The 17,847-nt window shown below is 42.5% G+C and overlaps 1 protein-coding gene across 1 annotated transcript in view; it reads right to left on the bottom strand.

The window, feature by feature from the left end:
• Positions 1-17,847, bottom strand: part of SH3PXD2B (SH3 and PX domains 2B) — a 273,034-nt gene that overhangs the window by 55,890 nt on the left and 199,297 nt on the right. The window contains exon 6 of the mRNA XM_082256749.1: positions 3,619-3,644. Coding sequence (XP_082112875.1) covers positions 3,619-3,644 — 26 coding nt within the window. The remainder of the gene's footprint in view (positions 1-3,618; positions 3,645-17,847) is intronic.

Here is a 17,847-nt window from a genome sequence, read left to right as displayed (position 1 = left end):
ATGAATGGCCGTGTATCTTTTTAAATTCCATTTCAGTGAAAAGTTTTTTCCCTATGCTAGAGTCACCAGTACGCGTCTCTTCTCCAGAGAGAATAAGTTAAATGCTTGTAGTCATTCCCTATAGCGGAGATCCTCTAGTCTCTTTATTAGCTTTGTTGCACTTCTTTGAACTCTCTCCAGTTCCAGCACATTCTTCTTGAGGACTGGTGCCCAGAACTGAATGGCATACTCAAGATGCGGCCAGACCAGTCTTGTAGAGTGGGAGAATTCTAATTTTATCTCTAGTGAATCCCCTTTTTAATGCATGCCAATATTCTGTTGGCTTTGCTTGCAGCAGCTTGGCATTGTATGCCATTGCTTAGCCTGTCATATACTAGGACCCCAAGGTCTTTTTCTATCCTAGATTCCCCCAGAGGTCCCCCCCACTCTAGCAAGTAATCTGGGTTCATATTTTTAGCACCCAAATGCGTTACGTTACATTTTTCAATATTAAACCTCATTTTCCATGTAGTTGCACACCCCATTATTTTATTTAGGTCTTCTTGTAAGGTTTCCACATCCTGCGCAGAAGTCATTGCCCTGCTTAACTTTGTAATATCCGCAAATAACAGATTGAGCGATTTAACCCATCCGCTATATCGTTTATGAATAAATTAAATAGAATTGGTCCCTGGACAGAACCTTGGGGGACCCCACTTCCCACAGCGGACCATTACGAGTAATCGCTATTTATCACCACCCTTTGGACCCACCCCGGTTGCCAGTTTTAATTCCAGGTATTCACCCTATGGTCCATGCCGACACACCTCAGTTTGTAAAGTAAACATTTGTGGGGAACTGTATCACATGCCTTTGCCAAATCCAGATACACCACATCCACAGGCCTATCTAGATGGCAGCTCACTTGTTCATAGAATGTTAATAGATTGGTCCGGCAAAAACGATTCTTCATAAATCCATGCTGAATACCACTAATGATACAGTTTTTATTACCAAAATCTTGGATAAAGTCCCTTATCCCCTCCAATAGCTTGCAGACTATTGATGTTAGGTTAACTGGCCTGTAGTTCCCAGGGAAATACCTCAGCCCTTTTTTAAATATGTGTACCACGTTGGCTTTTCTCCAATCAGCTAGTACCATTCCAGTCAGTAAACTGTCCATAAAAATTAGAAACAATGGTCTAGCTATCAGCCGAGTTCCTGAAGGGCCCTCAGGTCTAAGCCACCTGGTCCTGGTGACTTATTTAGGTTACATTTTTCATGTCTATTTTTGATATTGTCTTCTGTTAGCCACGAGGGTACATTCTGTGACGTGTTATATACATTACAGTCTTGGTTACTATACCCCCCCCCCCCCCCGTTACCTTTGTGAAAACTGAGGACAAGATTGTATTTAAAACCTTTGCCTTTTCTTTGTCTTTTGTAAATAAATTCCCTTCATCATGCTTTATGGGGCCATTATGTTCTGGCCTCACTTCCTTACTGTTTATATATTTAAAGAATTTCTTGGGTTTTTTTTTTTTTTTTTTACCCTCCTCCACAATGTGCCTTGTCTATTTTAGCTACCCTCATTGGGCACTTACATTTCCTATTGCATTCTTTGTATTGTTGGAATGCTGACAATGACCCATCAGCCTTGTATTTTTTAAAAGGCCTTTTCTTTAGCTTTTATATGCATTTTTACGTTGGAGTTTAACCACCCAGGATTTATTTTAGCTCTTTTAAACGTATTTTCGTTGGAATGCGCACTGGCCAAGCCTTTTTTTAGTAGGCTCTTAAAGCACTCCCATTTTTCCTCCGTGTTCTTTGTTTCTAGGATTTTATTCCATTTATTATAGTCTAGCAAGGAGCAAAATTGAGGGAAGTTGGCGCTTTTGAAATTCAGTGTTCTTACCGTTGTGCTTCCTATTTCTGTGATTTTTACTGAATCTTATTGAACTGTGGTCACTGTTTCCCAAGTTGCCCTGTATTTCCACATCCGTGATCAAGTCTGCATGGTTAGTAATCAGTAGGTCTAGTAATGCATTATCTCTTGTTGGTGCATTCACCAGCTGACCCATGAAACTAAATTATTTGAGCTACTTTACCTACTCCTACAGAACAAGTGGTAGCTACAGCATCTTAACCACTTCCCGCCCGCCCTATAGGCAAATGACGGCGGGAATGTGGTTGAGTTATCCTGACCGGACGTCATATGACGGCGGCAGGATAACTCCGCTCTGGGCGGCGATCGGTGATGCGAGGTGTCAGTCTGACACCCTGCATCTCCGATCTCGGTAAAGAGCCTCTGACGGAGGCTCTTTACCATGTGATCAGCCGTGTCCAATCACGGCTGGTCACATAGTAAATAGGAACAGCCGTTGATCGGCTTTCCTTAGTTCGTGCCTGACAGGCACGAGTAAAGGAGCGCCGATCGGCGGCTCCCCTGACAGGGGGGGGGTCGGCACTGGTAATCAGATCATTGATTACCAGTGCAGACCCTCGGGGGGGGGGGGGATGCCACTAGATCCACCAGGGATGCCCACTATGACCCCAGGGATGCCCACTATGACCCCAGGGATGCCGACTATGGCCACCAGGGATGGCAATCAGGGCTCAGGGAGCCCCCCATTGCCCACCCCATCAGTGCTGCCCGCCAGTGCCCTCCCTATCAGTGCTGCCCACAAGTGCCCATCATTGCCATCCTTAAGTGTCGCCCACCAGTGCCCATTATTGCCCACCGGTGCCGCCTATCAGTGCCCATTAGTGCCCATCAGTGCCGCCCGTCAGTGCCGATCAGTGCCACCCATCAGTGCCCACCAGTGCCACCTATCAGTGCCCATTAGTGCCCGTCAGTGCCACCTATCAGTGCCCATCAGTGCCACCTATCAGTGCCCATCAATGCCGCCTATCAGTGCCCAGCAGTGCCGACTATCAGTGCCCACCAATGCTGCATATCAGTGCTACCTATCAGTGCTACCTATCAGTGCCACATATCAGTGCCTATCAGTGCCGCATATCAGTGCCACCTCATCAGTGCCACCCCATCAGTGCCACCCCATCAGTGCCACCCCATCAGTGCCTCCTCATCAGTGCCTGTCAGTGCAGTCTCATCAGTGCTCATCAGTGCAGGAAAAAACTTATTTATTTACAAAATTGTATAACATAAACAAAAAAACTTTTTTTTTTTTTTCAAACTTTTCGGTCTTTTTTTATTTGTTTAGCAAAAAGGAAAAAACCCAGAGGTGATCAAATACCACCAAAAGAAAGCTCTATTTGTGGGGGGAAAATGACATAAATTTGGTGTAGGTACAGTGTTGCATGACCGCGCAATTGTCATTCAAAATGCAACAGCGCTAAAAGGGGAAAATTGGCCTGGGCAGGAAGGGAGGGAAGTGCCCGGTATTAAAGTGGTTAAACAAACCCAAGGCAAATCAATGAGCAACTCAAAGAGCTATAAAACAACTCAAAAGCAAATTACATTAAACTGCATGTGAGTAGCTACAAAATCTGATACCTCAGCAAAAATCAAATGGCTCGCAGATTTGACTAGACGACATAATCTTCCATTTGAGGACAAGACCATTCCACTAAAAAAACTTACTGCACAAGGCTTAGCAGACCAAGCAAAGTTCTTACCGAGTTTCCGTCTTCCAATGGGATCTCTGAAAAAGAAATAAAAAACAGTTATTAGCACTGGCTAAAAATATCAATATCATCGAAATCCCATTTTTTTCCAATGTGCGCAATGGTTTAATTGCAATTAATCAGACAAGAACTGATATCAAACATTAAAAAAGGGTGAGGTGGATCTAGTGCAATAGTTGAAAACCATCCCTGATTTTAAGGCACAGTCCCAACCTTTAAAAGATAGTTCTCAGTAGTGATCAACTACGGAAAAAATCCATACTTTTCACTATGCTGACCTCAGTTATCTGTAATCTGTTTTTAATGAACTCACAAGCAGCATTCAAAATGATGCATAACTATATTTCAGGATAAAAATGTAACTGCATAACAAGCATTTTGGGCTTGCCCCTGAAGTAAACAAATGTTGGACATGTTGGTGCGTTACCCTACCTCACACCCAGTTAACTACTTAAAGAGGAAGTAAACCCTCCTCGGCAAGTTGTACCTATAGGTAAGCCTATGATAAGGCTTACCTATAGGTACTGTAAATATCTCCTAAACATGTACCGTTTAGGAGATATTTACCTTCGATGCATCCAGTGACGTCACTGGCGCATGCGCTCTGAAGGAACGGCCTCTGGTGCTGTTCCTTCAGAGCCCCGTGCCGTGACCGTCGGCTCCCGCGCGCGTGCACGGGAGTGACGTCACCGCGGCTTCGGCCAATCAGATGGCCGGATGCCGCGATCCCGGAAGACGGGCGACTGGACATGTCGCCCGTCATACAGGTAAGCGGGCGGCACGGCGGGGGCTCGTTCTAAGGTAAGTATTTCATAATGAGCTAGTATGCGATGCATACTAGCTCATTATGTGTTTGTCTTTCAGGGTAAAAGATAAAAAAAAAAAAGGGTTTACAACCTCTTTACCCACTAACACCTGAATGGGCACTTTTAAGCAAAATGGACTTTACTGATTATAAAGGCTATAAACAACTCATCTTTTTTGTGACTAAAAAGACTAAAGGGCTCAATTCACTAAAGGATATTGCATGCAATATTTGAGTCATGTATCCAAATATCGCATGTGATAATGAAAATGTCAATTCACTACAGGTATTTACCGCTAAATAGGTCATGGTCTAGCCATACACTATTTAAAGAGGAACTGCAGTCTGCTCACATAATTTGTAATAAAAACATTGTTGTCATTCTAAAGCTTCCCTCCTACCACTTTGCATATTATTTTATGTATACTGTGATTCTCTACTTGCCAAATATGCTGCAGAAATCTCCCTCCACTAAGTCTGGCTGAAGCCATTTTAACAGCTTGCATAACAGTGTAAATGTGCTGTCCCCTCAAAATAACTCAACACACAGCGATTAATGTCTAAACCGCTGGCAACAAAAGTGAGTACACCCCTAAGTGAAAATGTCCCAATTGGGCCAAAAGCATCAACATTTTGTGTGGCCACCATTATTTTCCAGTACTGCCTTAACCCTCTTGGGCATGGAGTTCACCAGAGCTTCACAGGTTGCCACTGGAGACCTCTTCCACTCCTCCATGAAGACTTTACAGAGCTGGTGGATGTTATAAACCTTGAGCTCCTCCACCTTTATTTGAGAAAGCCCCACAGATGGTCAATAGGGTTTAGGTCTGGAGACATGCTTGGCCAGTCCATAAACTTTACCCTCAGCTTCTTTAGCAAGGCAGTGGTTGTCTTGGAGGTGTGTTTGGGGTCATTATTCAAAACAATTTAAAAGCCACACCAGTGTGACCCAGGTGAGTAACTGGGCCCTATTTTACATAAGTGGATTTATCCTGATTTTCCCTCTTTTTTTGTCATTTCTTTTGGCCAGATATTCTGACCATGTAAATGTAAATACGATAAATATATTCTTGCTTACTAAACAAAAAGTTTTAAAAATGTAACTATAAATACTGTATTTCTTCTGAAATTGCTGCAGGGTATAGTTTAGTTAAAGCAGTTCTGCACAAAGTACAATAGTCCCAACAGAGTTTAGCATTTTAGCCAAATAAAAGCATCCCATCCCCCAAAAAAATCATAGTAGGTCATCGGTTTCCCCTGATTTGCAGCTGTGTCACTGGAGACAGCTGAATATTTTCCTAGTAGTGTAGATCATCAAGTAGGAAATCCTGAATAACAGCCAACTGCCTTGTATTTAATACACTTCACAAATGTCTATCCATTTCTATGCATTTTCCTGGCTATGAAAAATGTGTGAAAGTGCTTGGACTGAAAGCATAAATACACTGAATGATGACAGATGCTGTGCTGGAGTGCACAGTCGTATCCACTCATTAACTGGAACAAAATGGTGTTTGATTAATACAGCTGGTCTTCAGAGTCTACAAGATTTTACCGTAGAACTCTGCCCATGTTAAGTTGTCCATAAAACTTGGGGTACTACAAATTTAGGTAACAGAGGGATTTTTAAAACATCCCGAGTATATATATATATATATATATATATACATACATACATACATACACACATTTCCTGCGAGTACAATCACAAGTTTTACTATACTAATGCAGAAAAATTTGGTAGAGCAATTCACCAACATGGGAAATCATGGACAAACTACAGGGGTTGGGCAAAATGATGGAAACAAGTATGGTAAAAGAACGAAATAGTTACCCAATATGGTGCTGGACTGCCTTTTGGCAACCTAAACAGCCTGAATTCTCCTGGGAATTGATAAATATAAGTCTTGGATGGTGGATAATGTAATCTAATACTAGGAGGCACACTGGATGAAAATTTTGGTGCCGAAACCAAAAATGCAGGATGCACTTGGCCGAAAATGACAGTTTTCAAAAAAATTTCACATTTTATATATATTTTTGTATTATATTAGACTTTTTAATTAATATCATGAATTTAAATGAATATGAATTTATTGTTGGCCATTATTGGCACCTTTAGCGCAAGAAAAGCTCATGAAAAATGTATGTTTTTTAAATTCTTTGTATGTCTTCACACTAGTCCATTGCATTTCCTTTGTGGTGTTAAAAATCCTGCTTGCTGCATTGTTGGTCAGTTAGAAAAACCGCACGAAAAACGCACCTCCCTCTTAAAATTCACTGAAAACGCAGCAAGAACGCATCAATAACGCACCTGTGTTACATTTTTAAGTCACATGACCTATGAAAAACAAAACATACCATAAGCACAGCAAAAATTGGGTAAAATTTGTGGAAAAATTTAGAAATTTCTGTTCATTTCTATTCTTTCAGTCAGTTGACCATGTCAACAGTAATTCGGGCCCTTTCATACCAATGTTTTTCCTGCGTTGTTACCTTGCAAGAAAAACACAAAATGTTTTCCTCAAAATCCTATGGGACTCTTCATACCACTGCTTTACAAGAAAAGTTCTGCATGCTGCATCTTTAGTGCAGTTTTGAAAACTGCACCAAAAACGCAGGTTCCAATTGGAATGAATGGAAATTGCGGTAAAATAGTGATAAAAACACCCTGCGTTTTTGAGTCACGTGTCCATTTTTCACAGGTGCCGGTATCCCAAAAATGCACCTAAAACAGAGCAAAATAACTGTAAAAAGACATATACCTTTTTACTGGGATTTTGTTATGGAGCAGTGTGAACCTAGTTTGCAAAATACATTTATAGTGATACTAAAGTGTTAAATATTGTAATTAATTCACATAAATCCTATTTCTCATGCCGCTGTATCTTTTTAAAATCATCGAATTACTTCGCAATCTGCAGTTAAATATCCTTGAGAAAGGCTTCTATTACCCTGCTCATGTTATGCTCTCTACAGAGTAAGTCAGTGTCTGGCAAGCCCTGATTGGTGCTGTGCCAGCCCCTTGACCATAAAAAAAAAAAAAAAAAAAAAATTAAAAAAGTTTAAGAGCAATTCAAATTAAATCATTAATATATATATACAAAAAAATATTTAATAGCTCCCTAAAAATCTTTATTGAATATCAAATATTCATTTTTTGTGCATTAATATGGTGTAGGAAATCAAAGATAGTTGACGCTAGCTTTTATTTTGTTCAGACAGCATCTACATCCAAGAATTTTTCTTCTTTTTTTTTTTTTTTTTTAACTTTACAGGTATTAGCATTTACATTTAACATATTTAATACTGATTTATTTTAAAACTAAGTTTTTTTGTGACTTTTAATGAATGTAATGTATTAGCATACTACAGTGTATCCCATACCCATAGTGTTTAGCAATAGGACAACATGAAGGATGAGGGAGGGATGGAAGATGAGGGAAGGATGGAAGAGAGAGAGAGAGAGAGAGAGAGAGAGAGAGAGAGAGAGAGAGAGAGAGAGAGAGAAAGGGAGAGGAGTGTAATTTACCACTGTGTATACACCCACATGTGTGACTCTATACTCATTTGGGCAGCACCAATAAGAAAAAGGAGAACATGAAGAGCTTAGAAGGGAACTGAAATGGGAGCATGCTCAGCAGGTGACAACACGATTACAGGCTGCAATGGAGAAACTGAGAATATTGGAGGGACAGCTGAAGGCAACCAGGTAAATTTCACTCTACACAAAACTAATGCTTTAGTGACTTTGGGAGTATGAACACTATGTTATATAATACGTAATGGCAGTTTTTCATAGTCTGGGTTTATTGACACATTAAAATTCTACTATGGCCAACAACTGACTACACAATTAAAGCTAGGGATGCACCGATCCGATATTAGGATCGGATATCGGCGCCGATATGGCCATAATAGCTGGATTGGTAAAATTAATAGATCCACGGGCAGATCCGGTTTTGCTCTTTACATAGCTGTGAGGGAGCAGAGAACAGCTGTCAAATAAAAAAAAATGAGCCTCCTGCAAATGCCTGTCAGTTTCCCAGTTAAGTAAACACAATGCATACAATGTATCTTTTCGTTCCGTCTGCCAGAGGAGGGAAGTTTAACCTCTTAAATGCACAATGTTATAAGGTATCTGCCGATACCGATCCGGAAGTATTATTTTGTTATAAGCTCACAAAACAGTACTTCCGGATCGGACTCGGGATCGGCGATTTCACAAAGCAAAAGATTGGCATCGGGATCGGGACCAAAAAAGTCAAATCGGTGCATCCCTAATTAAAGCATGTGCCTCTGCATGGACAGAAAAGGTGCATCAGCACCTTTAGGTGAACCTTTCTTGAGTGCATTAAGGGCTGCCATTACCCAGAATTATGCAGACCAGGAGGAAAAAAAAAAGAGAAGTGTCACAAGTCTTTATCTACATACCAACATCTAGACCAATAGCATAGTCCGAGCCTTTCCTGACCATTCCCTATGCTTTCATCTCTTGAAGAAACCTCCAACTGGTATACTGTTGGCAAAATGCATAGCAATTAAGACTGATCAGGCGATTATCGGAGGGTCGATATGCACTTTTCCCGATATATAGGTATTGCCCTCGGAACTTGCCGATGTTACCGATAAAGTGCGCGGTGCACAAGTGACGTCATTGCGTGTGTTGCTCAACATGTCTCCATGCGCTGGGCCTACTACACACCTTCTGCCTTCTTAGGCCGCCTCCCTCACCTTGGACAGCGTCCACGAACCGGCAGCAAGCAAGCAGCCATCCAACCACCCAGGCACCCACATCAGCCCTGTGCCAGCCAGCCACCCACAGGCCCTGATCTCAGCCACCCACAGCCCCTGTGCCTGCCAACCACCCACCACAGAGTGCCAGCCAGCCACAGCAGGGTGCCAGCTGCCAGCCACCTACCCACATAAGGGTTCCAGCAGCCACCCACCCACGCCACAACAGGGTGACACCAAGCCAGCCACCCACAACAGGGTACCAGCCAGCCAGCAGCCACAGCAGAGCGGGGGCCAGCCAGCCAGCAGCCACAGCAGGGTGACACCAAGCCAGCCAATTACAACAGGGTGACACCAAGCCAGCCACCCACCTAACCACCCCACAACAGGGTTCCAGCAAACCAGCCACCCACAACAGGGTGACACCAAGCCAGCCACCCACCACAGGGTGACACCAAGTCAGCCACCCACCGCAGGGTGCCAGCTAGCCAGCAGCCACAGCAGGGTGCCAGCCAGCCACTTAATGAAGTGGCGGCAATATATGAAAAAAACAGAAATCGTTTAACAGATGAACATGCTGAAATGTTATGCTTTCTGCACTACAATATTGTTCTACTTAACTGGGAGTATTGAAAAGTGTAGTAGTACTAGTAACCACTCCAATCCACTGTCTAGCCTTTTTTCTAGCAGTTTTGAACTGACCGCAGTAGTGATTTAAAATCGTTGCAGTGAGTGCACTACTACAGCAGTTTAAGCATCATTCATCACAATCACATGATGTGAAACGGATTGTCCCTGCAAGTAAAAGCTGTGCAGTTTTCCTTTCAGTTTTCATGCAGGTAAGGTGTGAAGAACGAGCCTTTAAAGTTAAAAATGTTAATAAACAAACATTAACATGTTCAGTACCAGATTTGTGTCAAAATTTGTCTTTATTTTTCAAGACTTTAAATGTACAAAATATCGGCCAATATCAGCGGATACTGATACTTGGTGACCAAAATATCGGTATCGGCCCTGAAAAACCATATCGGTCTATCTCTACTGAGATTGCTTACACTGCTGGCTTTCTCTTCTTCAGTCTGAACCCTGGTATACAGGAGATTTGTAAAGTTGATAAGTACAATTCAGGTACAAGGTCAGTAATAAAGATACATATTTTCTTATGTAGGATTGCTGGCTCCATGGAAGCCTGGTGAGGAATACAAGTCATTCTCCCGTCAAGAAGCTGATCTGATTGTAAGATTCCTCTATTAGACCTTGAGTGCAGGCTGCGGAAGAGTTTGGGGGGCACTGCAACATGGCCAAACAGGTCCACAGATCCACCTGTCAAGGTGCCTGGTTTATTAAAAGGGCTGGAAAGTTCCCACAAGACAAGGCTGTGCCACAAGTTTAAAAACCAAGAAGACTTAAAACTGACAGTATGTGCAGTTTTGCTGTGCAAGCGATACTCTAATGGGGCTTTTCCACTGCATGGAACCGAACGGTTCGGCACCCTTTTGTGCTTTTCCACTGCTGGTACTGCATGGTATGGTGTAGGAACGGTTCGGTACGGTACGTCGGCGCTTTTCCACTACATGGAACCGAATGGTACGGCTCTCTAAAACAGTACCACCTCGATTGTGGTTCCAAGAGGTACCATACCGGTACCATATACCACAATCCTTTGCATGCAGTCACTAATAGCCACTGATTGGTCAGAGAATCGTTGTTATCCCACCCACTTACTTTAGTACTACTTTAGTGGAAAAGCAAACCATACCAAACCGTACCGAACCGTTCCAACACCGTACCATGCGGTACCATGCAGTGGAAAACCAAGCAGGGCCGAGTAGAGCCGAGCCGGTACTTGCAGTGGAAAAGTGCCATAAGAGATTTCCCACCAGACCGGGACTGCTTGAGGCTGAGTGAAAGCGGCCTACCGCATGGACTAACATATAAGCAAGCAGAACTTTTAACTTTGCTTTATGCTGATGTGAACCTGTTTTGTTTGAACAGCAGAAGGATGGGCTAAGTACTCCCTAAAAGAAACTGCATTATATGGTGTTCTAGAGCAGTGATCCACAACTCCCGGGCCGTGGACCGGTACCGGGCCGTGGATCAAATGGTACCGGTCTGCTCAAAGAACATTACATTATTTCCATTTTAGAAAAAAAAAATTCAGAAAAGGGTGGACCCGGGGCGCAGAGCAGTGCGCCCTGAGCCCACCCATTTGTGTGACGATAGCAAATGAATATTCGCTATTGTCACACGGATCCTCCTCCTGGCCAATCAGGAAGCGGGTCCGAGACCCGTTTCCTGATCTGCCGAAAGGCGAACCCATGCCATTGGCCAAGGAGGAGGAGGGAGGACTCGAGGCGACGCAGGGAGACTGAGGAGAAGCCGCCGCTGCAAATCAGGTGAGTGCACTGGTCACTGTGCATTGATTGGGGGCACGCTGTGGCACTCTGCATTGATTGGGGGCACGCTGTGGCACTCTGCATTGATTGGGGGCACGCTGTGGCACTCTGCATTGATTGGGGGCACGCTGTGGCACTCTGCACTGATGGAAAAATGTGGCACTCTGCACTGACGGGCCACGGAAAAATGATCAAACGTTGACCGGTCCGCGGCGATAAAAAGGTTGGGGAGCACTGTTCTAGAGCATCCACACAAAAAAAAGATGAGCAGAAGGTAACTGCTGCCTAGTCCAGATAGCTCCAATTTGCCATACTGAAATTACAGTGAGAACAGGTTGCAAGGCTGGGCCTGTCAAAGTAAAGATAGCCTTCAAAAGCATCTCAAATTTTTCAATCTGCAGAATATTTTAACCACTTCATTATCAGGCACATTAACCCCCTTCCTGCCCAGGAAAATTTTCACACTTTGAATGATAATTGCTCAGTCATGCAACACTATACCCATATGACATTTTTATATTTTTTTTGGAGACAGACAGAGCTTTCTTTTGGTGGTATTTAATCACCACTGGGTTTTTTTTTATACGAAAAAAAAAACAGAAAATGAAAAAAAAAAAAGTTGTTTTTAGTTTCTGTTATATTATTTTCAAATAAGTAATAATAATTCTTCAATAATGTGCGCTGTTGAGGCTGCACTGATGAGCACTGATAATCAGGGTATGATCATCAGTGCCCTGATAATCAGTGTAAACAATGTACTGTCAGCCTTGCCAGTCATCGGCACTCCTTTCCTCACACAGAGGCAGCATGTGAGGACAGGACTGGTGATAACCAGCAAGTTTGTTTACATGTGACCAGCTGTGATTGGACACAGCTAATCACGCGGTATATTGATTGGCACCTTTACCGCGATCTGTGATCAGCTGTGTCCAAAGGACACAGCGGTCACAGAGCACGCCTGGTGCGTGCCCCAGGGGGGTTTAGCCATCTCTTAGCTATAGCATCGTCAAGGAGTGGTTAAAGAAGGTCATCTTCAATAGGTACCATAGGATAATTAAAAAAACAGACTGAGACAGCAGATTCAACTACAGGAATAGACCTCTGTTTAGTGAACTAATTTTCCAAGGCCTCTGTGGACAGTACCAGCGATCTTTTCCACATTAGCAAGCATGTTGTGTGAAGGCATATTGAGATTGGACTCAAGTAGAGAAATGGGAGTATGACAAAACAGGTGGCGGTTTTGAGCTCTGGGCAAAACTGCTGTATTAAAGCCATTTGTCTGAGGAATTGTGACATAGATGTAGAAATTCTGCTTTTGTCAGGGCTTGTGGTTTTTTTGTTTGCCAGTGTATCAGCCCCCTGTAGGCAGCAGTTTATCCCTAGTCCTGTGTGCTTCAATGGACGATATAGAAAATACCGGTACTTCTTTTTAGCAATATGCATGACTTCTCTAGCTTTTGTATTTATATTTTAAAGACATTGGTTTCGAATCTGTCTTGTTTACTGCATATATCATTTTGCTCCCAATAGTAGATGCATATTATGATTACATTTTCTTGCTGAACGAACAATTTTCTCCTCCGTTGCTGTAAGGAGAGAACAATATTCAACCAGTCCACTACCAGCAATAACGCATCCCCCTGTCAAGTCGCAGCTTCTGCTTGTTGGAAAGGTTTGAGACAATTAAATGTTATTGCAAGGACCTGCATTAAAATGTATTTGTTTCAGTGGGAAGAGCTCTATTCTATGACATCATATCCTGATTAGAGCCAGCAGAAAATGATTGGCATCCCTAGTGCTTGCTTTGGTCAACTCAGCTGTAGAATGTCCCTCGTATGTCAACTGTAAGCAGCCCAGATTTGATAAGCCTACCAGAGAATGGCTTTAGTGAAAGTATCACCATGTATTTGTCTACATACTGCACAATAACTACTTTAGTAACTAGGACTGGTATCATTGACTTTTAAATCATGCTTTTTACCATGCTGGTACACAAAGCATTCTGGTAAATTTCTTCCAAAGAGCTGAAAACAGAACATAACTGTACAAAAAAGCCCTCAGTGAAGTTCAGGTCTGGGAAGGTCAAAAATTACTTAAAAACTAATCATAAATGTATAAAGGCAAAAAAACTATAATTACCTAGCAGTACATTACTACAACATTTTTCAGTATGTACAAAATGAAGAATTAACAAAAATTAACTGACTGATCAATGCTGAATCAAAAATGAAAGATGATTTTCACACAGTAACTAGGTTCTGGCTGTATGTTTTGTAATGGCAGGTTAGGGACTGAAAGTTGGCAAGTGAATGGTGTATGCATGCCCCTATGTTTCCTTGACACAATCAATGTTTCTACAAAAGAGTCTGACTATCACAGTAATACACCTGAGATCAGTAGCATTCTAGGGAAGCACACATTTTCCATAACATCTCACACAGTAGTAATACACTTGCCAAGCCTCTAACATTAAGGCAGTCAAATGAAAATGGTTTTCTCTGCCAGAAGGACAAAGTCAAGGTCCTTTTATGATCAGCATTTCCAGTTGCAGATGATGAATACAATCTCTGACTCAATTAAAAAGATGACGGAGATCTTGGACCTGTCTGTTCCTATTGCAGTAAAATGTGAACTGATTTTTAAAAAGGCCCATTATATGCACCACCCTAATGTTGCAGCAAGACTGTATACAGTAGCATGCAAATGGACTCCACCCTACAACTCTAGAGATTAGAAGACTGGCACTTTCCTATTACTAGGCAGAATTCTGTTATAGGAAATGCAGCTGGGAGCTGCTACTCCTGCCAAATGTGTAGTACATACTTCAGACTTTAGAACATTTTAAAATTTTGTAATTCATAAAAAAAAAAAATCTTTTCACATAAATTATATATAAAAACAAAGTATGCAGTGCTTATTAAAGTAATCACCAAGATCGTCAATATTTGAAGTAATGATATGCACAGTACATCAAAACAGTGACTATAAGCAATGAATAAAGTCCATAGGGAAAGGAGTCCAATAGGAAGTCCAAGACCCAAGTGTTGAATAAGAAGATATGACCTCCACCAATCACCAGTGAGTATGGCCTCTTACCATAATCAGATGATCCCCATTACAGGGATCTCAAACGCTATTAATAAGGACTCCTCACACACCACAGCATATGGACCAGTAGATAATATCCGCCAACAGGAAATGCCTCTGAGTGCTCAATCCCGGTCCTCTCAGGGGAGTGTCAATGGACCCAATCAGCATGTAAAACTCCTCATGGTGCAGTATGTTCAAACAATAACACTTTATTGATTGGAAAGCCAATAAAACACTTACATGTTAATCGATGTATAAAGCATCTGAAGTTAATGTCCTGTGGGGGACTCACAGATGGACAGTGTGGTAGGTGTAGCCTCTACCTCCAAAAGGATAGATGCTGGAAGGTGTTCATTCGGCGGACATCCCCTGTCCCCTACCGGCTTCGTCAGATCCTGACGTCATCACGACCCCTGATGACGTCAGGATCTGACGAAACTGGTAGGGGACCGGTGATGTCCGCCGAATGAACACCTTCCAGCGTCTATCCTTTTGGAGGTAGAGGCTACACGGCTACAGCTACCACACTGTCCATCTGTGAGTCCCCCACAGGACATTGACTTCAGATGCTTTATACATCGATTAACATGTGAGTGTTTTATTGGCTTTCCAATCAATAAAGTGTTGTTGTTTGAACATACTGCACCATGAGGAGTTTTACCTGTTTTACATGCTGATTGGGTCCATTGACACTCCCCTGAGAGGACCGGGATTGAGCACTCAGAGGCATTTCCTGTTGACGGATATTATCTACTGGTCCATATGCTGTGGTGTGTGAGGAGTCCTTATTAATAGCGTTTGAGATACCTGTAATGGGGATCATCTGATTATGGTAAGAGGCCATACTCACTGGTGATTTGTGGAGGTCATATCTTCTTATTCAACACTTGGGTCTTGGACTTCCTATTGGACTCCTTTCCCTATGGACTTTATTCATTGCTTATAGTCACTGTTTTGATGTACTGTGCATATCATTACTTCAACTATTGACGATCTTGGTGATTACTTTAATAAGCGCTGCATACTTGTTTTTATGTTTTTTAGGTTTGCGGTACAACAACTTTTTTATGCTAGCAGCTGTTATTATAATCTACTTTTCTATTTGATCAAGCACAGTATAATTTGTTTTTACATAAATTATATAGTCAATAATAAATTCAGCCTAAATCTTACAAAAAACATCACTGCAGTCGTTTGTTTCCTTCATGGAGTGTTCCGATTCCTTTAGTTCTTTCTCATCATATCCTTCATAGTTACACATTCTTGTTGGTCTCCAAGCCCTACTCTATAGAAGGCATAGTTTCCACAAACTGTGCTAATGATAGCCAATAAGCCTGAAACAGCTGTATGCAGTTTGTAAAAAATATTGGCTTTAGATTATTAGGTTGTATCTGTATGATACACCAATGGTCCTGGATGTACAGTTGGCCATCGAGGTGTAAAAAATGATTTGCATGCCTCTACCCACGATCCTGAAATGGAAAAGAATCCTATTTTTGAATATGTGATAGAGACATGTGATTTGTGTAAAGCACGCTTGTTATATTCACTGTGGAACCTAAAGGATCTGGTCTATTTACATTTTTTATACCTGCTCATACTGGTAGCGCATTGGTTTTTATATATCATTACATGCTCAGTTTGGTGTGTACTGCTAGAGCATATTTTTCATTTTCTTGGGAGAGTGCATGTGATCAGCACAGGGCCAATCAGTACTGTCCAGACCGAGGAGCAGGGGTCCTGCAGCCTCATAGGACAGTCAGAGCAGAATGAAAACACCTCCTACAAGCTTTAACCAGACACAAATAGAAGTCACAAGACTGATATATACTGCTAATGAGAAAATGTATTTAGTGGTTTATATTTACTACAATAATTGCATTTCTATTTCCATGCTTGGTGTACTGTGGGAGACTAGATATTGTGAATGCAGGGTCCTGGGTTTAGTAACAGTTTAATTTAGTAGGACGTGTCTCTTGTGCTTATGCTTGAGATTTTTAGATTTTCCATTGGAAACTGATTATACTCAGTGGTTTACTGTGTGTGAAAGAAGTGAGACTGAATGCTGGGATTAATGAATTGTATGCTGGAGTGTGCAGTGTCTGTAGCTGGCTGCAGCATAGCAACATAAGGCCCCTTTCACACTAGCGGACCGTTCAGATCTGCCTGTCAGTTTTTCAGGCGGATCTGAACGGATGCCCCATGCATTTCTATGGGGCATCGGATGTCAGCGGAGACAAGTCCGCTGACATACGATCCGATCCTGTCCGTCAAATCTGGACAGATGGAAACCCTTTTTTCCATCTGTCCAGCAGATCAGATAGGATGGGATCGGATGAGAACGGACAGGCGGTTCGTTCCCATCCGATTCCCCCATAGAGAACAGCGGGGACCTGACAGCTCTGTCTCCGCACACAGCGCGGAGACAGAGCTGCCATCCGCCTATGGCTCCGGGTGTATGCACAGATTTTCCTGCCCTCCTATGGTCAATGGAAACCCAACGGAAACACTGTAGAAAAGGACGAAAAGAGGGCGCACCAACCTTGCGCATTACCCAAGTGGTGTTTATTGACACAAAGAAAATAAATATACTCACAAACATACATGTCATAAAAGCATTTCCAATCCAAGATGGACAAAAAGCGAAAAGGTCAGCACACTGGAGGACCTTCCAGATGGATGACGCATTTCGAGGGGAGATCCCCTCTTTCTCAGAGCCAATCATGACTGCTTTCCTGTGCCTGTGTCTCGGGGGAAAAATGTGAGTGGGAAGACAACATCCCGGAGGCGTGACACAGTTACCTCACCCACATGAGACTATGCACTGTGGAGTGTATTAAAAAAAGCGAAGAAGCACTGTAAAAATACAGGGAAACCCTGTCTTTCCTTATCCATGATGCTAGACCTATTAGAGGTTCAGGTTTCGTCTGTCACAGCAAGCCTCGAAGGGGTCTTCAGAGTCTGGGAACCAATAAAATTGCCCTGGACCTGTTCTAGCACCCCGCAGCTCGCAATACCAGTGAGCCCCTAACACACAATTCAGTGCCGGAAGCAAACATTGCAGGCCAGCCCCACACAGTGGGGTCCACAACGGTCCACACCAAGGACAACTGATCCAGAAAACAGCTAAATAGCCTGGAGCAGTATGCAGTAGGAAGTTAGATCTTGATAGAAGTTTCAGAGACAAAAAAATTA

This window comes from Pelophylax lessonae (assembly GCF_965119305.1).
Source record: "Pelophylax lessonae genome assembly, chromosome: 4".
NCBI lineage: Eukaryota > Metazoa > Chordata > Amphibia > Anura > Ranidae > Pelophylax > Pelophylax lessonae.
This window is presented reverse-complemented; position numbering and strand designations above follow the sequence as displayed.